Source organism: Labeo rohita, chromosome 10 (genome assembly GCF_022985175.1).
Source record: "Labeo rohita strain BAU-BD-2019 chromosome 10, IGBB_LRoh.1.0, whole genome shotgun sequence".
Classification (NCBI taxonomy): domain Eukaryota; kingdom Metazoa; phylum Chordata; class Actinopteri; order Cypriniformes; family Cyprinidae; genus Labeo; species Labeo rohita.
Window position 1 is genome coordinate 14,154,705 of NC_066878.1, and position 25,590 is coordinate 14,180,294.

General features: G+C 36.8%; 3 protein-coding genes across 6 annotated transcripts in view; all 3 read left to right on the forward strand.

Moving 5' to 3' along the window:
* The window catches only part of tacc1 (transforming, acidic coiled-coil containing protein 1), a 34,337-nt gene extending 32,467 nt beyond the window's left edge, over nucleotides 1–1,870 (forward strand). For all 3 annotated transcript variants that reach the window (XM_051120379.1, XM_051120378.1, XM_051120377.1), the window contains exon 13: nucleotides 6–1,870. In XM_051120379.1, the coding sequence (XP_050976336.1) occupies nucleotides 6–74 (69 nt within the window). In that variant the 3' untranslated portion in view covers nucleotides 75–1,870. The remainder of the gene's footprint in view (nucleotides 1–5) is intronic.
* A 2,154-nt stretch (nucleotides 1,871–4,024) lies between these two features.
* Nucleotides 4,025–7,541, forward strand: si:ch211-113d22.2 (CD59 glycoprotein). Of its 2 annotated transcripts, XM_051121555.1 has the most exons (4): nucleotides 4,025–4,134; nucleotides 4,286–4,469; nucleotides 4,897–5,037; nucleotides 7,113–7,541. In XM_051121555.1, the coding sequence occupies exons 2-4, from the start codon at nucleotides 4,421–4,423 to the stop codon at nucleotides 7,328–7,330; spliced, it is 408 nt and encodes a 135-aa protein (XP_050977512.1). In that variant the 5' UTR covers nucleotides 4,025–4,134; nucleotides 4,286–4,420; the 3' UTR covers nucleotides 7,331–7,541. The 2 variants fall into 2 exon arrangements, with proteins under 2 accessions (XP_050977512.1, XP_050977513.1); XM_051121556.1 differs by lacking the exon at nucleotides 4,025–4,134 and having other exon boundaries at nucleotides 4,334–4,469; nucleotides 4,924–5,037.
* Nucleotides 7,542–7,748: 207 nt separating this feature from the next.
* The window catches only part of loxl2a (lysyl oxidase-like 2a), a 31,331-nt gene continuing 13,489 nt past the window's right edge, over nucleotides 7,749–25,590 (forward strand). The window contains exons 1-6 of the mRNA XM_051120864.1: nucleotides 7,749–7,907; nucleotides 10,226–10,507; nucleotides 12,697–12,872; nucleotides 21,491–21,699; nucleotides 23,703–23,919; nucleotides 25,144–25,327. Coding sequence (XP_050976821.1) covers nucleotides 10,240–10,507; nucleotides 12,697–12,872; nucleotides 21,491–21,699; nucleotides 23,703–23,919; nucleotides 25,144–25,327 — 1,054 coding nt within the window. The 5' untranslated portion in view covers nucleotides 7,749–7,907; nucleotides 10,226–10,239. The remainder of the gene's footprint in view (nucleotides 7,908–10,225; nucleotides 10,508–12,696; nucleotides 12,873–21,490; nucleotides 21,700–23,702; nucleotides 23,920–25,143; nucleotides 25,328–25,590) is intronic.

The following is a 25,590-nucleotide window of genomic DNA, read 5'->3' on the forward strand; positions in this document are numbered from 1 at the left end:
TACAGAATCAAGAGATTGAAGAGCTCACTAAGATTTGCGATGAGCTCATTGCAAAATTGGGCACCACGGACTAAGAGGAAAGAGAACCCGCTTATATTGCCCTGTCTGACCCCAAACCCACCCTGACCAAGAAAGCCTCTGGATCTCCCATTGCATTTTTTTCCGTTTTGGAAAGGAGTTGCTTTTCCATAGGTCTGGCTCAGGCACTGGAAGAAACAAGATTTGAGCTGAAGAATCAAATAAAATAGTCCCAAACGTTTTTACAGATTCATATTGTGCTGATGTTGGACTTATACCGATATGTGGTGGTATAAAATGATTCTTGAAGAGGGTGGGAAAAACCACCCACATATCTTATTCTGATGACTTTCTGCTGGCTGTTTTGGCAGCTGTGTGTATGAGCGTTTGGGAGAGCCTCTGGGTGTGTGTTCAGGTGTGAACAAGACATTGGATGAGGGTCATTGGCCTTGTTTATAGTTTACATGATCGCACTGCTGCTATTTGTAAAGGAGGGAGCAAATCATATTATTTACAACCTTTTAGTTACATTACTTGCATTGAAAAGTACTGTAACCGATGTAATTATTTGCTTATATTTTAGAGGTCATGATACAAGTTTAAGAAATATCCAAAGTTCAGTACAAGGTGATTTGACAGCACTGGTGGTATAATGTTTATTACCATGAAAATCTGTGAAAAAACGAAAAAATCTGGGTTGCAGTAAGAAACAATAAGCATATTAACATGTTTTTAGTGTTATATTGCTTGCTACGCTTTTCTGTGTATACAATTGCTATGTTGGCATGTTAACATAAAGCCTTAAAGGGATAGGTCACCCAAAAAATTACCCTCATGACGTTCCACACCCGCAAGACCATCGTGCATCTTTGGAACACAGATTTAGATATTTCTGATGAAATCCGAGAGCTTTCTGACCCTGCATAGACAGCAACACAACTGACACATTCAAGGCCCAGAGTAGTAAGAACATTGATAAATAGTCAATTTTTGCTTTTTTCTTTAAAAAAAAAAAAAGGGACAGGTTAAAATGACATTTTAGTCAATGTTTTGCCACAACTACTGTCAAGTTTAACTTGTATTGAAGCTTGAATATTATTTCACCGAGTAGTTTTTAAGCATATTCAAAGCTTCTGTTTAAGAGTTTATAGACGGTTATAGTTCCATCTATTGTTTTCTTACCCTCAGTGTGTTTAGGTGCCAAATTATCATAATTTATCATAATAAGCAAGCTCTGGTGTTACTAGATGGGTTACTTATTGCTAGCGATGAGGTCATAATCATCCATGCTTGCTTGCAAAGTTCTACAGCACAAATGCAAAACTGAAAGCACTTAAACTTTCTTTTATTAATGAATTACTTTGGTTTCAAAGTTTGCATGAAGTAAAGAGTTTATCACAAGTTTACTCTGTTTCACTGACCAGACCGAATCATTTTTAAAACATTCAATGAAGTCATTTCAAGAATTGACAATCTTTTGCTAAAGTATGTGCCTAATGCTGATGTGATGCTTTCTATTGGCTGTTGTTTCTCTTTTTTTTTACCCACAATTCCTATGTGCTATCTTATGCAATATTTCAACTCAGAATAACCAACTGCCAAATAAAACCGCTATCCGTGTGCCAAACATTAATGGGTCGTGTGGAGAAGTCGAACCTGTAAATTGTCATGTTGGTGTTCTTGACAGTACTCACTGACCTGTGTATATTTTTATGAGAAGAGTAATGTTCTTTTATTGTGTTATTAATGTTTGTAAAGTGGAAGAGAGAGTGAGAGTTGCACAGAAATCCCATTGACTAATATATATTTTGTGCATAAATGCATTCCCTGAATAAAGTACAAATTTGCTTGATGAGACTGGTTTTGAATTTCATATAAATATTGGTTAACAACACTTAACATTAGTTAACTACATTACATGAACTAACAATGAAAATACTTCTAATTTAAGTTGATGTTAATTTCAATATTTGCTAATGCATTATTATAATCAAAAGTTGTTTTTCTTAATATTATTTAATGGACCTGAGATGAACGTGAACTAACAAATAAGAGTTCGGTATTTTTTAGAGCTATCAAATCGATTAATCACGATTAATCGTGATTAATCGCATTGAAAAATAAAAGTGTGTGTGTGTGTGTGTGTATTTATACATATAAATATATACAGTACACACAACTATTATCTGTAAACAAACTTTTATTTTGGACGCGATTAATCACGATTATTTGTTAGTTCACGTTCATCTCAGGTCCATTAAATAATATTAAGAAAAAACAACTTTTGATTATAATAATGCATTAGCAAATATTGAAATTAACATCAACTTAAATTAGAAGTATTTTCATTGTTAGTAGTAGTATTTTTCACTAGTATTTTTATTCACTGACATTAATGGTTAATGGTTTGATGGTAGTTAATGTATTAAATAATGTTAACTTGTAAATTTGTAAACTTGTAAAGTTGTTCCTCTTAATATTATTTAATGGACGTGAATAAACAAGTAAGAGTTTGGTATTTGTTTAGAGCTGTCAAATCGATTAATCGTGGTTAATCACAATGAAAAAATTAAAGTTTGCATATGTGTGTCTGTATTTATACGTATAAATATACACACTACACACACACACACATATGTAAACACAAACTTTTATTTTGGATGCAATTAATTGCGATTAATCGATCTGACAGCACTACGTTTATTCACTAACATTAACAAAGATGAATAAATACTGCAACAAATGTATTAATTGTTGTTAGTTAATGAATTCAATAATGTTAACTTATAAATTCGTAAACTTGTAAAGTTTTTTCTCTTAATATTATTTAATGAACCTGAGATAAGCATGAACGAACAATTAAAAGTCTGGTATTTTTTAGAGCTGTGATTAATTGTGATTAATCCTGATCAATCGCATAGAAAAATAAAAGTTTGTATATGTGTGTCTGTATTCATACATATAAATATATACACAACACACACACACATATTTAAACGCAAACTTTTATTTTGGATGTAATTAATTTTGATTTGTTTTTATTGATTAACATTAACAAAGATGAATTAATACTGCACAAAATGTATTGCTTGTTGTTAGTTAATGTATTAAATAATGTTAACTTGTACATTTGTAAACTTGTAAAGTTGTTCCTCTTAATATTATTTAATGGACCTGAGATGAACATGAACTAACAATTAAAGAGTACGCTATTTTTAGAGCTAACAAATCGATTAATCGCGATTAATCACATCGAAAAATAAAAGTTTGTGTATGTGTGTCTGTATTTATACATAGAAATATACAGTACACACACATATATTATGTAAACACAAACTTTTATTTGGATATGATTAATTGTGATTAATTGACTACATCACTACGTTTATTCACTAACATGAATAAATACTGCGACAAATGTATTGATTGTTGTTAATGTATTAAATAATGTTAACTTGTATATTTGTAAACTTGTAAAGATGTTTCTCTTAATGTACCTGAGATGAACATGAACTAACAATTAAGAGCTATCAAATCGATTCATTGCGATTAGTCATGATTAACCGCATTGAAAAATAAAAGTTTGTGTATTTGTGTCTGTATTTATACATATAAACATACAGTACACACATATAATATGTAAACACAAACTTTTATTTTGGATTTATTGCGATTAATCAATTTGACCTCACTAGTATTTTTATTCGTTAACATTAACAAAGAAGAATAAATACTGTCACAAATGTGTTGGTTGTTGTTAGTTAATGTATTAAGTAATGTTAACTTGTCACCAAATATTGTATAACTGAAATAAGTGTTATAAAAAAGTCGTACAAAAATGCATGTGACAGTGATAAGTATCCGTTTACAGTAATGATTCTCACGTTGTGAGTGTGTTGCATTGATAATCTCTTCTTAAGAGGGATATCTGGTGACAGGGTAGACCGGGTATTAATATGTACACTCACAAAGAGATTGTACTTATGTTGAGGACAGATATACTAGTGAATTCAATCAAAACAGAGTTGCGCTGCAAATACACAAAACATGAAAATATACTTTACACAGCTAAAAATAATTGGTGAAAGTAGCCTGATGTCCTCCTGTGGTCATCTGGTAACAATAATTAATTTGTACTTACACTAAGTCTTACACTAAATTGTAAAAGGAAACCTGAATTAAAACTGTACTTAAATTTCTAGATCATAAATCAATTGATGCAACCTCCTTCATCCTGTTTCTCCCCTCATTTGCTTTACTTACTCAGATGCGTTGTGTGTGTTAAGCCGCTGTAAAGCTCATGTGATGGATGCTCACTGTAGGATTATGGAGAGGTGCTGAGGTGTTTTGTAGTTAAGACTTCCACACTGTCCCAGGACTTTTCTAATACAACCTCCTCAACATGAAGACTGTCCTGGCTGCGCTGGTCCTGTTCGCCGCTGTGCTACACAGTGAGTACCTGTATAGTATCAAATAGATCCAAATACACTTTATCAAAGTAGTTTCATATCAGTTTGTTATTATTTTAATGCTGCTATAAGTGTTAATATAATTATTTTACAAAAATACTTACAATAATAGGTTATACTTTCATTTAAGGTGTCCTTGTTACAGTGTAATTATACAATCAAGTACTGAGTACTATATATTAATTAAATTTTGGGGTTATTGGATGTAACTACACATAATTTACATTCCATTTTGTCAAGCATATTATACATAAAATCTTCTTCTACACATTTTTCAACACAGCAACAATAATTCTTATAGGCTGTAATAAAAGTGGATAGCAAAATAAATCATTTTATATCCCTCCTATGCTTGTGAAATGATTAATAGCATCTGTATTGAGTTTGAAGTGGATTAATCTCAGATCAGCTGTATTGTCTTGTCCGATGTGTGAAGGTGAGGGGTTGAAGTGTTACACCTGTGTAGCTAATAACCCGGACGAGTGTTACCAGCAGGGCTCGAGTTTGTGCCCTGCTCATTCAGATGCCTGCTCTACCATCATAGGACCCAGTGAGTACATGAACACACACACGTACAGTGATTCACATTGCAGTTTGCATGTTGACCACTTGAGGGTGACATCACTCTTGACCACATCTGTGCTGCCTTTCAGTATAATATAGTAGGGGGAGACCTGAGCTAGTTATCACACGTTTTAAAAGATTAATAATGTGTTTTAGAACTGATGTGAAACAAGGAATTCGCTATACCAAAAGTATGCGTATCCACCTTATTCTTCAACGTGTCTATGGGCGAGACTTCCAGTTCATTAGCCGCTATAGGAAAATAACAAGAAGAATAACAGTACAGTAAATAGTAGAACTGTTTGCACATACTAAGTGTGTTCATACTTAAGAAAATACATTGAAATAACATGTGACCCTGGACCACAAAACCAGTCATAAGGGTAAATTTTTCAAAATTGAGATTAATACATCATCTGAAAGCTGAATAAATAAGCTTTCAGCATTGATGTATGGTTTGTTATGATAGGAAAATATTCGGCCGAGATACAATTATTTGAATATCTGAAATCTGAGGGTGCAAAAAAAATCTAAATATTGAGAAAATTGCCTTTAAAGTTGTCCAAATGAAGTTCTTAACAATGCATATTACTAATCAAAAATTAAGTTTTGATAGATTTACAGTAGGAAATTTACAAAATATTTTCATGGAACATGATCTTTACTTAATTTCCTAATGATTTTTGGCATAAAATAAAAATCGATAATTTTGACCCATACTATGTATTTTTTGCTATTGCTACAAATATACCCCAGCGACTTAAGACTGGTTTTGTGGTCCAGGGTCACATATGGTAAGAGACACCAATTTGCAATATCAAGCAGCAAAACAAGCAGTTTTACAGCTAAAAATAGCTGGACACGGATGAGACCGGAAACCAGGCCTGAATAGTAAGTAACTGGAAAAATAAAGTGGATAGGTTTGACTGATAAACATTATATGTGAATATATGTGACCCTGGATCACAAAACCAATCATAAGGGTCAGTTTTTCAATATTGAGATTTATACATCATCTGAAAGCTAAATAAATAAGCTTTCCATTGATGTCAAAATATTGAGAAAATCGTTTGTTGTCCAAATAAAGTTCTTAACAATAGGACAATCAAAAATTGGTTTTGATATATTTACAGTACTATTTGAAAACCTGATTTTTGCAAAAATCTGAGGGTATTTTTGGCAAAATACACCCCAGCCACTTAAGACTGGTTTTGTGGTCCAGGGTCACAAATAATAATGTTGTAGTTATAGCTTAAATACATATCTGTTCCATATTTAATAATACACTTCTATCATGTAAAACTCGTCACAGCTTGCATAAACCTGATATTTGAAACAAAACCCTGGTGAAAAAAACAGCATATGCTGGTAGGTATGTTTTGATGCTGGCTTATGCTGGTCCTTTGCTGGTTTATGCTGGTCATGTTGATGGTCAAGGACCATCTTAAACCAGCACCAAAACATACCTAACCAGCATCCCAGCATCAAAACATGCCTACCAGCATATGCTGTTTTTTTCAGCAGGGAAAACATGGTTACTATAGTTAAACCATGCTAACCACAAATTAACCATGGTTTTGCTACACTAACCATAGTTTAATCACGGTATTCGTAGTTATACTGTGGTTATACAAATGCTAGTCACAAAAAACATGGTTACTAAACCTTTACAGTAATAAAACCATTTGTTTTCGTGAAGGTTTGCAGTATGGCTGTATGTGAAAATTTCATTTGAAAGACTGAATTCATTAAAATCATGCTGATTTAGCACTACGTTTGAAACCAATATAATAAACTGCTATAGAAAACAAACAATTGTGTAATTGTCTTCTAACTCAACCTGCAGTTAATGAGACACGACTCTGACAGCCAGCCCCGGGGCTTCACTATTACATAATACTGTGTCTGCTGGATTGCACATGCACTCAAGCAAATGTGCGAACCAAACGTGGATCATTTGATGCATTCTTCAGCGATGTTTGGACAGAGGGGATGTTTTTGTAACCGATGTGCTGCTTTGTGGTGGCTTTCTAACTCCACCATGTGTTTTCCTCACCACAGACTCTGTGATGAAGTCATGTGCGTACAAGTCCTTCTGTGACAAGTCTCACATGAGCAACGGAGAGATGAAGCTGGAATGCTGCTTCAATGATGATTGCAACGGCCCTCACCAGTCCCACAGCCATGGGGAGCACCACAACGTCGCCATGAGCCTGAGCTCCAGCCCTGTCCTGCTGCTGGGGGTCCTGCTGCTTAGACTGGCTCTCAGTTCCTTGTAAACCTGAACGGAGTCCTTTAGTCATACATGTAATATAAAGAACTTAATAAATGATGAAGTAAAGGCGTTAGTGTAACTGATAGATAAGCTTTTGTCTGTTACACATGCAGGGGTTAAATAAACACTGTTTAGATTTGGTGTTCATCTCTTATTTTCTGTTGTATATGAGCTCAAAATGAGCATCTGCTAAACTAATGAATAAACGACCAGTTAAAATAGTTGGTGGTGATCTGTCTGTGTGATTCTACTTAGTATGTGTTCAGCTGTCTGTACCTCTATGTGTGACTGTCTGTTTCCAGCGACTATGGAAAAGTAAGCATTACTGGTGCATGTGAATCCGCACGCAGGGCTACAGGGCATCCCCAGCTGTGTGACGTCAGTCATGTGCAGCAGACACATGGGGCGTCTGTAACTTTCATAATGTGGTAGTGATGGCTGGTTTCAGATTGCACTGCTGGTGGGAGGCGGTGAGCTCGTTTAAAAGTGTTGCAGGATACCGACAGAATCAGCGGTGCTGCATCCAGCTGAGCGTGGAACTTGGAAGACACGGTTACTTCACAGGAACAACGTTTTCTGAGGCAAGTTTTTGGCGCCAACTAGAAATTATATGTAGTGCTTAAGAACTTATCAAAGAGTCGAAATGCGTTTAAAACTCTGTTATACTACATATATGTCTGTTGTTCTGTTTGAAATCTTTAACAAATTGCATATTATGTTTATATACCCGATATAATTGTTTTTTTTATTGAAAAAAAAATCTTTTAAAATTCTACTTTGATGTTTGTATGTACTCGTTATATTTATGCTGTTTTTATACTTGGAAAAAAAAGTATATATAAGTGTAATACTAACATATTACAAGTTATATTAACAGTTTTCTTGCACCTTAAATACACATGATTGTGCAAAACATAACTTGTGCACACAGTTTAAAAAGTTTCATATACACTACCAGTCAAAAGTTTTTGAACAGTAAGATTTTTAATGTTTTTAAAGTCTCTTCTGCTCACCCAGCCTGCATTTATTTGATCTAAAATACAGCAAATGCAGTAATATTGTGAAATATTGTTACTATTTCAAATAACTGCTTTCTATTTGAATATATTTTAAAATGTAATTTGTTCTTGTGATCAAAGCTACATTTTCTGCATCGTTACTCCAATCTTCAGTGTCACATGATCTTTTTAGAAATCATGCTGATTTGCTATTCAGTAAACACTATTATTATTATTACTGCTACTACTATCAATATTTAAAACAGTTGAGTACATTTTTTTCTGGATTCTTTGATGCATAGAAAGATCTAAAGATCAGCATTTATCTGAAATAAAAAAAAGTTATTATAGAAATGAATACTTTTATTTAGCAAGGATGCTTTAAATTGATCAAAAGTGATGATGGAGATATTTTTAATGTTACAAAAAATTTGTATTTCAGATAAACGCTGTCATTCTGAACCTTCTATTCATCAAAAAATCAAAAAATAAATAAAAAATAAAAAAACCTGAAAGAAAATGATACTCAGCTGTTTTCAACATAATCATAATAATAAATGTTTTTAAGCAGCAAATTATATTATTTAGAATGATTTCTAAAAGATTATGTGACTGGAGTAATGATGCTAGAAATTCAGCTTTGAAAACAAAGGAATAACTTTTTAAAATATGTTCAAATAGAAAACAGTTATTTTAAATGGTTTTTGTTGTACTTTGGATCAAATAAATGCAGGCAGAAGCAGAAGAGACTAATTTCAAAAAACGTAAAAAAATCTTACTGTTCAGAAACTTTTGACTGGTTGTACACATATTGAAGAGTACATGTTGGAATTACAATTATACTTTATACCACCTATACATTTTAGACATAAGTGATTTTTAATGCTTTGCATGTCATTATAATATTATCATTGTATACTGTTATTATAACATTATCATTGTGCAAATATATTTGTCTCTGAATAGCATAAGACACTTCATCTGTAATGAATGAATGAGAAAATCAATCAAACACGCAGGAAGTAAATCTAAGGAAGCTTTCCAACTGCAAAATTGGCTAAAACTTGATTGATTAACAGTGGTTTTGACATCATGTGAAAGTCTCGTTAAATTAATGCAGTGACTCACTGACAAGGCAGCTTTTAGTTATTTGTTTGAGAGCAAAATCCCTTAGGGAAAGGGATTTTCTTAGTCAGGACATGGGGTATTCTGTTATTTATGAGTGTACAGAACCTTAATTCAGCAACTAATCTTAACATCATGATGTGTAGATAACAGTTACCCCACATAAAATGTGAGTATATACTGTAAATGCATGTGAATAAAACATGCATCTTAACTGTTAAGATGTTTAGTCTGCGTTTGTGAAAAAGTCCACTTTATGGTTTTGGCGGTTAGATGAGTATGAACAGAGGAGGTTGTTATGTCACACGTGCTGGCGTTTCTATAAACTCAAACATCCTGGAAACCATTTGGCTGCCATTCACTGATAGCTCTTGTGTAAATGCTGAGCTCTCTATTTAGATGCATTTTTTTTAAGGCAGTAAACATACATGCCTTTGAGAGACATCATCGGTGTCAATTATTATAGATCTCGTTCGTACAAAACACCTCTAATTGACAGTTTGAGATGAGTAATGGAAAAGGTAAACACCCCAGTCATCTGTCTGCTATAGCCTTAGGATTTGAGGAACATAGGGGCTGACATGGACAGAGTTCAGAGTGGTCATACACATGCACTTCATTAGTCAAGAAAAGCCTGTGACCCTCTTTGAAGACCTCAAATGCCTTATTCTTAAACATGTAATTGTTTTTTGAAGTCAGTTTATGCACTGAATGAAATTAGCTCATATCCAGTTTAACCAGAAATCATATGTTTGTGTTGTTTATTACTCTTCCAGGTGAAAGTTCAGCCATGGTGGTCTCTTTAGCATTGTGTATCTTCAGTCTCCTGGCTTTGGTTCAGGCTCAGTCTGAATCCCAGCAACCCAAGATTCAACTCCGCCTGGTGGGTGACAAACGCAAGCATTACGAGGGCCGCCTGGAGGTCTTCTACAACAACGAATGGGGGACTATCTGTGATGATGACTTCTCAATTGAAGCCGCTCATGTTGCATGTAGGGAGCTTGGCTTCCTGGCTGCTGTGGCTTGGTCCCCGTCTGCAAAGTTTGGACAAGGACAAGGTAGGCAAAAAGCTTATGATTCACTGAAAGATCCATATATTCTTGGAATACATTGCTAATCCATCATGTTTTAGTCATTAGCGGTAATTGATACCAATCAGACAGTCGAAAAAGTATGGAAACAGGATTTAAAGTCAAAAGCAGGCGTAATCTCATCTCCGTCTCTTTATTATAGAAACATGATGATTTGTCTCAATAAATCTGTCTAAAGATTGTAAATCAGTGGGTGGTTATGATTGAGCTCTATGGGAAGAGTAACCACTGGTCTTCCAGTCTTATTCCACTTTCCACCGAGTAAGCAAAATCACACGCTGTGTGTAATGCATAGTGAAGGAAAATTCCGGACGGGTTCATATTAGATAACTTTACATTGAATTAAAGGAAGTCAAACCAGACTTGAATGGTTTAAGATGGTTTACCAAAGAGGTTTTAACACAAGCAGGAATAATTCACCCAAATAAGAACATTCTGTCTTCATTCACTTCAAAGATCAATGACATTTTTTGAGAAATTAAAGACTGAATGGGAGTTTTAAAGGAGTAGTTCGCTTCCAGAACTTCCTTTGTTTTTTCAGTTGTAAAGAAATTGTTTTTTGAGGAAAACATTTCAAGTTTTCTCTCCATATAATTGACGTCAATGGTGCCCCTGAGTTTGAACTTCTAAAATGTAGTTTAAATTCAGCTTCAAAGGGCTCTAAACGATCCCAGCCGAGAAAGAAGGGTCTTATCTAGCAAAACGATCAGCTATTTTCTAAAAAAATTACAGTTTATGTACTTTTTAACCTTTTTAACCTATTCCGGTTCAGTTAGGGTATGTCAAAAAACTCCCATCTCATTTTCTCCTCCAACTTCAAAATCGTTCTACATTGCTGTTTTACCTTTTTTGTAAAGGGCGTTTGACCTTCTTTGCATGTTCACATTGTAAACACTGGGTCTTACTTCTGCAGCGATGTAGGGCGATTTTGAAGTTGGGGAAGAAAATGAGAGTTATGGGAGTTTTTCGACATACCCTAACTGTCATGAAACGTAATACACATAGTTCACGCAGAGCTAGACAAGATGAAAAAATACATAGTTTGTAAAAAAATTTTAGAAAATAACTAGGGCTGTCAACGATTAATCGCGATTAATCACATACAAAATAAAAGTTTAAGTTTGACTAATATATGTGTGTGTACTGTGTGCAATTATTATGTATATATGAATACACACAAATTAATGTGTATATATATATGAGAAATATGTTATTAATATACAAAATAATTTTATTTATATATAATATAAAATTATAAAAATTATAATAAATATATGCTTAAAAATATTTTCTTAAATATATACATGAATGTGTTTGTATTTATATATACATAGTAATTATACACAGTACACACACATATATTAGGCAAACTTAAACTTTTATTTTGTATGCGATTAATCGCGATTAATCGTTGACAGCCCTAAAAATAACCAATCGTTTCACTAGATAAGACCCTTCTTCTTAATTTTGAGCTCTGCATTTAAACTGTGTTTTGGAAGTTCAAACTCACGGGCACCATAGAAGTCCACTATATGGAGAGAAATCCTGAAATGTTTTCCTCAAAAAATTATTTCTTTACGACTGAAGAAAGAAAGACATGAACATCTTGGTTGACAAGGTAGTGAGTACATTATCTGGAAAGTTTTATTCTGGAAGTGAACTACTCATTTAAGCTTCAAAAAGCATCATAAAAGTATCATAAAATCAACTTTTTCAGTGAATCAGTGAGTTGATCGTGGTTTGTTTGGTCTGATATTCAAAACACTTGGAATATAGCACACAAGTTGTGTGAACCACATTTTTATGTTTCTTTTTAAGGATATTCTTCAAAAACTCACCAGGTTTTGAAATAGATAAAGTAGAGTTTTTAGAGTAAATTGAGAACTGAACTGTTCCTTTAAGTGAAATAAAGCCCTCTTTTACACTGGTGTGTTTTCGTTTTAAAACGTTTTGAAACGCAACCTTGGAGTTTTCAAACTAAAACAGGGTCTTAGCGTTTACGAAAGTCTTTGTTTTTGAGGGTTGAATATGCCGGAGTAGTGTAAACGACATGCGTAGCAAATGCGTTTTAAAACCAAAAGCACTAGTGTAAACGCATCCAGAACACAACATCTGCTGGTGATTGACAAAACCAACAATTGTTCTTTGTTCCACAGGACGCATTTGGCTGGACAACGTCCACTGCACAGGAAGAGAGAAATCTTTAGCCGATTGCCCTTCAAATGGCTTTGGGGTGTCCGACTGCCGACACAGCGAGGATGTTGGGGTGGTTTGCAATCAGAAACGCATCCCTGGCCACAGGTTCATCAATACCATGAGCAACGATGTTGAGGTACGTCAACTCTATGTTCATGTAATGTAAGATTACAAACCTAACTGAGGTTGACAGTGCTTAGTCACTTCGGATTTAACTGAAATGCAGTGCAGATGTGAGTTAAACCAAGCTTAAGGGTCTGCTGGTGGTAATTAGGCTTAAGAAAGACCAGATATGCCTTTGAAATGACTTTTTAGAAGTTGCAGGGTTCAAAAAATAACAATGTGCTTCAGAAAACCACACTATATCATCAAAACAACAGTGTTTCCCATCAGAGGAGCCAAGAGCCTCCTTCAAATAACCACATATCTTTGTCATATCCGGAAATTCAGTTTTGTGTGGAGGTTTTTCTTATTTTCTTCCTTCTTGGTGAACATTCCCAGTCACTTTATCTCTTGGATAAAATGAAGTGAAGGTCTGTTACCACAGACCACACATTCCTTTTTAAAGTTTGCTGCTCTAGAATAGTTTATTAGCATTCAATTCTTCTTTTATGACGTGCCAGCTGTCTACACACCCCTGTGTCCTTTGATGCAAAGGTCTGAGCCAGAATCACTTATTAACCGATATTTGCCATGCTACTATGGCAACCAAGGTAAGCAGGTTTAAAGACGGATCTTTGAGAGCAATCAAAGAGCCCAGGGTGTGCTTTTCCATTTCCACGACCCCAAGATTTAATGACTTTACCACACTCTGCGTCTCTCCCCCGATCCTTCCTGTTCCCGAGACGTTCCCCCACTCCTCTGATGCCTTCTTTGGGAATTGCTGACTAATGGAAGGAATGATTTCAAATGGAATCCCACCCGTTAAACGTGAATTCTTCAACTGTGAGAAGTCAAAAAACTGTTGGTTAATAGATTTCAATGAGGGATACTGTTTTTCTGGCTTGGTGTAGGAAATACCAGCCCTCCGGTTCAACTTCCTATGATGTCACCGGTCAGGCGACAGTCTGTGAATGAATGTGAGAAGTTGTTAGCTGCTGGTAGGTGTAATCGTGACTTTTCCCAGCATCACATACCAGAATTCTGAGACACAGGCACTGCTCTGTGAGCGATTCTCAAACACCAGCACGGCAGGGCGAACTAAATTGAGACAGACACCCAGATTCCTCAGGCTTCCTTCCAGCGCCAGTGTTTTTATAAGCAAGAGTCTATCTTTGTGTGTATTTTTTCCTCATCAATGGGCAATTTGATGTCAGAAATAACAAAGGGTGGCTGAATCCGGCAGCCAGACAGTGCTTAGCGCATCACGAGCGGTGGATTACGAAACGCTTCCACAAATATTATCCCTTGCCAAAACTGGAAAACACTTTTTCTGTCATATACATATAAAAAACACCCTTTTAGTGTCAATTTGCCTGCTTTTATTTACCTTTCCTGGGTGTCAGCACAGCTAGCCAGTGTGTGCTCCACCCAGCAAACATTACCTCTTAAAGACTTTCTTTAAAGATGACAAATTTTGCTGCTATGATCATATTAGCCTATTATAGACATTTAAAGAAACTCTGCATTACCATGAAAACATGTAGTGTTTAGCGTTAACATTAGCGGTAGCATTATTTTTAGAGCCCATAGTTGCAGTGCAGCAACTATATTTGATTAGCTGGGTTTAATGGCTTGTGAAACAGTTTAGACAAGTCATTCAAAGACTGTTTAGTTGGATGACCTCTAGCAAAGCATTTTAATGAATGTCTTTCCAAGATGCCATTAGCAAGATGCCATTAGTTTTTTCCACAGAAGCAGAGATATTTTCACATTCACGTTTTTGCGCTTATTAAGACATTGGCTGAAATTCTTCCCTAAACAACTTAGCAACCAAACAGTACAGTCTAGAAAACATAGAGCAACGTGCTAACAATCACACTAGATCATGATTGTTTTGAAAGCATCACAACTTATTACCAGAAACCACCAAATTACTAGATATTTAGCTGTCTTCCCACTGTATTATCTGCCTCTGAAACATTACGTTTATACTTATAACTGACTACACACAGCTGGACACAAATTAATTGTCTAAACTAATAAGATTAGCAAAGGACAGGCTCTCAGAACAGACAGCAGAGGTAAATCAATAAGTGAACGGTTTGTTTTGAATTTTTGTAAACAGGCAGTGGAACAGAAGAACAGCTTATTGTAATCAAATGAATCACCACCACACATGGAAACAATCAGAGGTCCAAAAAGTGGTTACCAAAAGTTTAGAGCACTTCAGTTGGTTTGATTTCAAGAAAATGTTGCAATTAATCAGCTAATGAGTATTTTATTTACATTTATCTATAGCAGATGCTTTCTTACCAGTACAACTTTATATTCTTGGCATATACAGGACATGTAGATGAGAATATGCAGCTTGTTAAGATACAATATGACCTCAGCAGATGTTTAGCAGTCCTCAGGACTGAACTTTAAAACATTGTAAGGTCATGTTCATGAGGAAAAACGACAGGACAGAAGATAAAATGCTTTTAATGATTTGTACTCTGCTTGTCATGGTGAATGATTGGAATATATAGTCACCTCCAGCCAAAGCGTGCTCTTAAGTCAACAAGCCAGTGCCGGTCTCAACAGAATGCACCAGTAGTGAACCTACAAGCTAAATGTAGCCTGAAAAGGGTCAAAGGTCAGGACTTTCCACCAGGCGTAGAGGTGTTGGCTTTCTCTCACATTCCGTTTGCAACAAGAGTAGGATACTTTGTGATTTCTAGACAAAGAAAGCTGTTAGATTCAAAACCAAGAAGTAAAGGGAGGGCAGTTCAGGTGTGAGGATGCCTTTAAAAAGCCTTTTTGGGAATATCGCACATGCACCTGATAGCTATTACTGAAGTCTCTTATGATGGTTTTACAACAAATAAAACCAAAAATCATGGTTACTATAGTTAAACCATGGTAACCACAAATTAACCATGGTTTTGATACACTAACCATAGTACTGTCATGACAGCTCTCAAAGGGATTGGCATGGTAATGTACATCACAATGTTAATGTGTTTGGTCTTGGCGGAATAGATCTGCTACGCTGCTGCTGCTGCGGCAAGTACCTTGAGCAAGTACCTTGAGACTTGCTACTGCAAATACATCCATAACATACTGTTGTGAGCATGTAAGAAATACTGCTGCTACACATATAACATACATGAAACAACCCCCATATAACATACATCACCCCGTAGCAGATCTATACAGGTGGAGCTGGGGAAGGTGGAGGGTTTCTGAAGCATGCTGCAACTGCTACAGCAAGAACAAGTCATATATTTGAATGTTGAGCAGCGAGTTCATTGGCTACCGATACAGGAGAGGACCATTTAGCTGTGCCATGTGATAATGATGTCATAATGTCAGATTGAGTTAGACCTATTGGACTGCACCATCTGGAGTTTCATGCCAGAGCTTTGTATTTTAACCGAAGTATTTGTAGTAAAACGGTGGTTATGCAAATGGTAATAATACGCCAAAAAAATGGTTACTACACTTTTTTCGAGATTTATTTTTAGCGAAATGGGAGAGAGAGAGGGGGCGGGATTGGGAAAAGCCCATGAGCCCAAACAACGGGCAACGGCGCTATATGTCGGTGCGCTGCCCATGAGTCTATTGATGCTGACAGTTACTACACTTTTACTACAATAAATCCATGAGAAAAGCCCACAAGTCCAAAGCGCAGCGGCGCTATATGTCAGTGCACTGCCCACAAGGCTATTGGCGTTAACGGTTACTACACTTTTACCACAATAAAACCATGGGAAAATCAGTTCTTGAGAACTAGTGCTAGAATCTGAGTGTTTATTATCGAGTCAGAAATTTTGGACACTCATGTTGAAAGCTCTCTGCCAACTGTGTGAGTTTGGGACTGGACTACCTGTTTATCCAAACAGTGGAGAGCAGGGGGTGATTTTTGAAAAAAAAAGTACTTATTTTGGCATTTCCATTACATTGAAAGTATTTATCAGACACTTGTATCTAAAGCAACTTACAAATGAGGACAATAGAAGAAAACAAATCAACAAAAGAGCAACAATCTGCATGTCCCACCAGACCAGCGCCTCGCAGACCGACATACGTACGACACCAAAGCACAGCAAGAGTGATTAGAGAGCAGACAACTTAAAGCTTTTCAATTGCTCTTGCAGTACTTCGCTGCCGCACGCGACTGATCCGCACTGTGCCAAAACGTTCCCCAACAAGCCTAATATCAACAGTGGCTTTGCGAAACTATATCTGTCAAAAGTTTCTGTTCGTCTTGTTGGTCACAGTAACCCCGCCCCCAGACCCTGACCCTGGTTCTTATGTCTAGACCAGCAATATTTTGGTGCTACTTACGAACCACTTTTCCTGGATTCGAGCCGGTGCTTTGGGTGTTGAAAGACAAAGAACCTATTTGAAAGTAGGCTTGGGCTCCAAACCAGCACTCCAACTGCCTTGGTGGAAGAGGGGTTTGAGTGGGTTCAGTCAGAGTCAAGAAAAAGACCAGAAGAGGGTTGAGTGTAAAAATGCTTATATATCTGCAGTTCTGTAGTAGTGGAGTCCAAATACTTCCAAGTCCATTATAAGACCAAGACCATGAAAATATGGTTTTGGAATCGAGTCCAAATAATTTAAAGTCAAAACCACCAGTGACTGGTTGTCAGGGACACTGGTCAAATATGCAATTTAGGGGTTATTACTATAGAGAAAAATATTTGACCACAGAACATTTTCAAATCAGACTCAAGTACTCTAGATAGTGATAAGGTCTCTTGCGGTATTGACTTTTAAGTACATTTAGATCCATTGCGGCATCAAGTTATAATGTAAAGACTCATGTTCTTTCCAAAACTCTTGTCCTCCCAGAACCCAAGACTTGTTCTGACTAGTGTCTTTGCCTGCAAGGTGTTTAGAACTGCTCTTGAATTATAGAAGACCAGCCTTTTGGGAAGAATCTCCAGGGTTGAACATAAATATGTCGGAGATGTTCTGTGGAATGAGAGTTCAGGGGTCACGTCAAGCCTGAGAGTTTCCTTGGAACCGACTTGTTCATGGGACCCTTGTGACCCTTTACTATTGCTGAGTTCACCATCCCTTTCTCCCTTTCTTTTTCCTTCACGCACATGGAGTCGTAAGTGGTGCCCTGACATAAAGATGACCCTGCAGACAAAAGCCTGTCTAAAAATGGCATTTCTCACAGACAGTTGTAGACAGGCTGGCTTTAGAGTGGTGGTGTGAATATGAGTTGTGTTTGAGAGTGACGACATTGAGGTGAAGAAACATCCTGCTTTTCTGAGAGGGTGGGAATGATAGTGTAAGTTCTGCTTTGTAACGGTGGAGAGAATCCAGATGTTTTCCATGTAGTCCCTTTTTTTGGAATTACTTCGCAAGAAACGATATACCAGCTCCAGAGTCCATTCATCCCTCACATTTTCCCCCTTTATCCTTCTCTTCCTCAAAAATTGCCTAAAATTCATCTGTTCCCTCGAACGTTCCTCAAAACCACAAACCTGCACAATCAAAAAGCGTTTTCACTCCGAGTCTCTGGAACAGGCACGTGGCGGACCAACGTGAAACACGAGGCAGGAAGTGAATAAGAGGGGAGATTTTGACTGCACGACTGTACCAGACACAGTCACCTCTCCCTCGTCCACCTCGAGAAGCTCTAAAGAGGAACATTAACGGCATGTAAATATTTTGATATCTGGATTCCATGAACGTGAAAAGAAGGTGGTTCTGTCCCAGCTGGCACCTCAGCAACTGAGGAATGTCTGGACTACGAGGGGCTTGCTCCTCCTCAGTCTCACTGTGACCATTTCCATCTCTCACACATGGACCCCTCGCTCTTAAACGCAGTCAGATGTGGGAATGGTTTCTCACTTATATGAATGACCGTAAGTGCGTGTGTCTCGGACATACTGGTCTATATGAGCTGACAGACAGCATTTACAGTCTCAAAGACCTCTCTGTCAGGTCTTAATTCACATGTCATGAAGTAAAAGTGATGCGATTAAATAAAAGATAACGTCTGTTTGGTTGTACACATACACATTTACAAATTTAGATTATTAACAGTGATTTAATCCAATAAACATCTTTGAAATGTAGTGCTGTAATGACATATAGCAGCATAGCACAAAACAATGACTCAAAAAGTGTTTTAATATTGATTTCTCAATTTTAATTGATGCTCACTTGTGACTCTGGATCACAAAACCAGTCTTAAGTAGCACTGGTATATTTGTAGCAATAACCAAAAATACTTTGTATGGGTCAAAATTATCATTTTTTCTTTTATGCCAAAAATCATAAGTAAAAATAAGTAAAAATTATGTAATAAGTAAAAATTATGTTTCATGAAGATATTTTGTACATTTTCTAAGAGCTTCATTTGGACAACTTTAAAGGAGATTTTCTGAATATTAGCTTTTTTTGCACTCTAAGATTCCGGATGTTCAAATACTTGTAGCTTGGCCAAATATGATGACAAATCATACATCAATGGAAAACTTATTTTTTCAGCTTTCAGATGATGTTTTACTGGTTTTGTGGTCCAGGGTCACATTTACAAAACGACATAGATTCTTATTACCCTAGAATCGATCGAACAGATCGCTATAGCATTAGTTTAAGAGATGAGGAGATGAGGAGTCACGAAGCGGATGTCGACTTATCATCTCCTCCGCTTCAGTATCAGTTTCAGCACCAAAGAAACATAAATAAACATCTGAAGGTATGTTAAAAGAAAGATTACACCTTGCCAAAAGTATCATGTCTCATTTAATCGCTCAATCCGTGTTTCAACCGTGGTAAGATGTCAATATAACAGCTTGTAAACAGTGTCTCGTAACGTCACATTTACCTCAGAAAAACAAATTCGGTGACTATAAACGTTAGTCAGCTAGAAAAATGAACTCTAGAGAGAAATATTTTGCTGAATACATGCGCAGTATAACATTAATTATAATTTTTACGGTTCTTCAATGTTGAATATCCGTCAAGTTTTTATGATAGCCATCATTTAAATGTTTGTTTTTCAAAAAAACGAAATGGAGTGTAATTTAAGCGTTTACATACAAATGAAAATTTATCATACTGTACCTGATATATATCAAAAAAAATAAATAAATAAATATATATATATATATATATATATATATCCAAAATAATCTATATTGAATCAAACTGAACTATATCGTGAAATCTGTGCCAAAACCCAGCCCTAGTATTTGACAGCTAAGTGAACTCAGTAGGGTCAGTTTTCTTTTGCGTCTCCAGGAATTCCCCCTAAAACAAAACCTTGGATTTGAAGGCTTGATGGCTCCTGTCGAACTTGTCATCCTATCAGTCAGGGAGACTACAACATTGCCTTCATTGTTGGTCACTGCATGTCGAGTCTTGGACCAGACATTCTTCAAGCATCACAATGTGCAAGTTGTTGTTTCAAGTGTTATGTACAGAGAACATTCCCTGTTCCCTACCTAATATCTTATCCCTTAAAGAGTGCTTGATATAACACCCAACACCTGTACGTTTTTTTTAAGCCTACAATGTTTATCTTGTCACTTTTGATTAATTTAAAGCTGGTAGAGGGTTTCATATATATATAAATAGGAGGATTTATACACATTCCAACCTGAGACTGATCAAACAGGGCGTCTCTTTGGAATAAAAATACACAGTGGAAGGTGTCTAGTCTGGTTTCTTTAGGCGGAGGTCATGCTATCAGGCAACAGGCGTAGGCTCTTCCTCACATCTGGCTGGATGACCCCGGCTAACACCCTCAGCTTCAACACTCAGCTCTTTGGTTTCCTCCAGACTTCAAGTGCTTAAGCAAACAGTGACATGTCTGACTCGAGAGCCCATTTCAACCGTACCCAACCCATCAGTCTGGAGTTTATATAGTAATATTTACATTAAACTCAGTTCTGCTCACTCTGCGTCTGAGCATTTAGCTCCATGTGAGGCCGCCACATTCCTTCGGCTTTATCCCGTTGGCCAACTTTCTCTCTCTCTTTTCTTTCATGCACACACATGCACATTAACATGCCAAAATTAAATTAGAAGCCACAGTCTTATGTTTACCATGGTCAGTTGAAACATGTCCAGTAACCGCTTCCCCGTGAATAGTACAACGTGCTGGGTTTACAGATCTAAAACATTCCTTTCAGTTGATATCATGGCAAACAGCCCTCGTGAGGGCACATGTGAGGGTATTTTTTGGAGCTAACAAAGATGCTTTTGAATTTTATAACAGTTAATATTCCTCCAAGCTATAAGATTCCTTTAACTTAATGGACTGGATGACAGATTCATGTGTTACTGTAATGAAAGTTCATGAACTCCTCAAAATCTAGGATGACCGCCGCAAGACTAGTTAAGAATGTTTTAAGAGATACTGAAGTGAATTTTTTTGGTAAAATTCCAACTTTGGCCTTGTCTTATAAACTGTGTCTGGTCAGCCTTGTCAAATATGAGTCATGAATTATCTGGCTTCTCAGTTTGGCCCTCAGATTCCACCCTGAAGACACTCTTCTGATTAAAACAGTGACTGGAACATTTCCAGAACTTTCGCCATGTACTGCAACTTGAGAGAGTGACCTGGATAAATGATCCATTCTGGGAGTAATGTGGGAATTCTGATAAAGTTCTCTTTTGTTTTTTTTTCCTTCCCAGACTCTTGAAGAACGAGTGGAAGAAATCCGTATAAGACCCATTTCATCCCACCTCAAGCGCATACCCATCACGGAAGGCTATGTGGAGATTAAGGAACGGGGCAAATGGAGGCAGATCTGCGATGAGGAGTGGACCCCCTTGAACAGCCGAGTCGTCTGTGGAATGTACGGATTCCCTGGAGAAAGGAACTACAACAACAAAGTCTACAAGTAAGGAAAAGTTCCCACTTTTTACTTCGTATGACAAACGGCCATGAGTCAAACATGACAAAAAAGATACATTTTCAGGCCTTTCTGATTATAATGAAAAAAAAAACCAACAGGACACAAAGCAGATGCACACACACAGAGATTTTTGGGTTTCCCCAAAAGTAACATTAACTTGGTAAAGTTTAACGTTTCCATGCAAACATGCAACAAGAGTTATTTAGTCCTCAGATGTGTGTGAACGCCTCCTCAAGTGAATCATGGCCAGATTGTTTCCTAACATAATTCTTGGCCGTTTTCCATCCAGCAGAGAACATTGTGTTTCCCCTGCAACTCTGCTAAAGACATTTTATAGTAAAACTGCCTATAAATTATCATTTTAGGGTGTTTTAACCACATTTGTACATTGAAACACACAAAAGTTCATAGGCAATGTCTATTTTTTTGTAAACGTTTATAAAAATAAAACATTCCAGGAAATGTTCAGAAATGTTTGGTTTTTTAGATGTATTCATGGTTCTAAACTAAGCAACATACTAAAGAAAGTAATGACCGGTGATATTTAAAGATGAGGTTTGTCTATGTTTGTTTGTTTGCTGGAACATTTAATAAAGGTCCAGTTTTCAAGCCACTGGCCACGTGACCTTACTTTTCCTAAGTGGCAGTCCATTTATGTTAAGCCTGGGCTTTTAATGTTATTCATGCCATTGAGAAACACAATTTTGCAATGAGTAGGACATCATAAATGACATTGCCTTGCATCTCAGTCAAAGTATAGTACCAAAAATTCTCACAGTTTTAAAGGGAACCCTGGGTATTAAGACTTGTATGGCTTACATAAATGATGTCTTTTACTTAAATATGTAGTAGAAAACCCATTAAAGACAAAAAAATATTTATATATTTATAGCTATTTATAGCTAATATATTTACATATTTAGCTATTTTTACCACAACATAACTTGGAATAAGCAACTCGTAAGCAGAACACTGATACGATGACCACAACTACTGAATAAGCTTATAGGTGGCGATGGATATAAGCATAGGCTTAAAGCAAATGTCATACCATTTTTCCTCACAAGGAGTCTAAACGCCCCAGGATATAGAGTGAAATTTGCGCTTAGAAACTTCATCAGTGGTTGCAGCGTCATGACAAGCGTCGACATGTTTACATCCTGCCAGGATGGCATCTAGCGTTTCTTGTCTCTGCCAATGGTAGCTCTTTCAATAGCTGTGGTCGACTAAAAGCCTCAAAGGCATCAGGGCTAAAGTGGAGAGAACAAAGACGTAGGACTTCAGGCAGTTTTATTCATCCACAGGCATCTTCCCATTGTTTTCTCCTCTTCTTACCCTAGGAAAGCAGCGAGGACTTATATTGCTTCTCTTGTTGCCCTTCAACTGAAAATTACAACCAAAAGTTGCACAATGTGGCATCACATCAGTATTTTATTTTCCAATTTGCGTATTCAGTTGTGTTGTGGTTACAATGGCACCCCCATAGTCCAAAATATGTATAAAACAACGTGGATTTTTTAAATAACACATTTTTCGTGTGTTTTCTACTACGTATTTCAGTAAGAGACATCATTTACGTTATATTAAGCCATGCAAGTCTTATTACCCAGGATTCCCTTTAACAGACTTGTATTGTATAGAACATGCTGTACTCATTATATGAGCGTTTAATGATTTCCTAATCTAGAGGAAAGCAAACCTGCGGGCTTCACAGATTGTTTTAGTAAAGATGTTTGGTGACCTTTACTGAACTGGGATTTTCTCCGGACTGTGGAATCATGGGAAGCGTCCTGTTTTCTAGGGTTAGCACAGCATTACTGCCACAGGCAATGTCTGCTCCCTATAGTAATCATAACACATCCCTCTGAATCATGGTTGTGATATCCTTCTAAACAAGAGTTAAATATCTAAAATATGTTTTTAATTCCAGAATTAAATCATTTGTTGCACAGCTAATCTTTATTTGTGGCCTTTCTGTGGTTTTACAGATCACTGTCCATGCGTAAGAAAAAGAACTACTGGGGTTTCTCAGTGAACTGCACAGGAAATGAAGCCCACCTGTCCAGCTGTAGGCTGGGCAAAACCCTGGAGCCCAAGCGAAACGGCACGTGTGGACGTGGCCTGCCTGTGGTGGTCAGCTGTGTGCCTGGAAGAGCTTTTGCTCCCTCACCCTCCACTGGCTTCCGCAAGGCTTACAGACCAGAGGTTGGTAGCATGGAATTTAGCATTAGCAGCCTTACAATTTAAGTAGCTGTAATCACTCGCACCGCTTAGCCACAAAGTAAGGAGTGATGCTGAAATAAAAATAGTTTTCCTAAAAATCTACAGTGTCATCGGCAAAGTCAATGATTGTCTTTCAAAAGGCATTGTGGTTAGCATTTGTCTGTCTGTGATATATACAGTGCTATTTAAAAGTAAATCATGGCTTAAAATATCTAACAGGCACAATAGGTAATAGAAAATAGTAATTTAGAGCATGTACAATCAACAAAGCATAAAGTTAGCATTTTAGCGGTCTCATGATTTGAAGGTAGTAACTACTACCGCTTTTCAACTGTGAAAAATGAGTGACGATAGAATAAAAATAGTATTCTTAAGAATCAACAGTATCAGCAGCAACAGAAAAAGCACTTCTAATGATTTTTCATGAGGTTTGCCATTTAGCATTAGGCGCACCAAACTGTGTGTTTGTACTAATAAACAAACCACAATGTTGTACTATTTTATAGTATATTATGGTCTTAAACTTTGTAGAACATATAAAAAAACTGACAATAATTAGTCATAAACAACAATCAGAAAATTAAGTTTGCATTAGCAGCCTCATGCTACTGGCGCTACATAAAAAAGAGTAAAAATAGCCTTCTACACTGTCAACCGCAAGGAAAATTCATTCTGGACAGTCTTCCATCAGCTGTTCCCGGTTAGCATAGAGTTCACAGACTACTTGTTTGTACTAATGCACACGTGCAAATTAGTTTTCCATTTTTTCATTCTTAATGTCTTGTAGAGGTCTCAATGTTGAACGCGAAGGTTACAGTCCCTCTCAGGCATGGTTTGTGGTTGTGGAATGCTTGGCAAGTCTGTTTTCCCTCGTCTATCTGCCTCTTAGATTTCTGGAAAGAATTGTTTCCTCTTCCATTGTTTTCCTGTGGATCAGCATGTTCGTTGAGCTTGGATGTGACACTTAAAATCATGTAGTTGTGTAAATCACATTTCCTTTTTGAAGAACAGGGTATTACATAATATTCAAAACATAGAGATCTAAAGTGAGTGTGTTTATACAAGGGATGGAAAAAAATTCATCCGAAAGGCTGAATCACCTGGATCTGAACAATTTGCAAAGAAAGAGCTAGTCTGAACAAACACAGCTCACTGAGGGTATGGGATTGATCATCCTGCTAATTTCTTATATGTGTGATTTCACAGCAACCGCTGGTACGGCTGCGGGGTGGTGCGAATATAGGTGAAGGGAGAGTGGAGGTGCTGAAGAATGGAGTTTGGGGAACGGTCTGTGATGATAACTGGAACCTTAAGGCCGCCACCGTCGTGTGTCGAGAGCTGGGCTTCGGGAGCGCCAAGGAGGCTCTCACTGGAGCAAAATTAGGACAAGGTTAGTCTGTCTTCTGATACATAAGTGGTTACACAGTGATTCGAAAATGATGGATCTTGGGAAGGGTTTGGAGTCAATCCTAAATGATTCTGAGGAATCATGATTCTGAGGAAAGCTCCATTGTCCAGATTTCCAAACAACTGCATGTCCTAGAAGAACCTTAAAGGGATATTTCACCCAAAAATAAAAATTCTGTCATTAATTGCTCACCCTCATGTCGTCCTAAACCTGTAAGGCCTGCGTTCATCTTCGGGAACACAAAT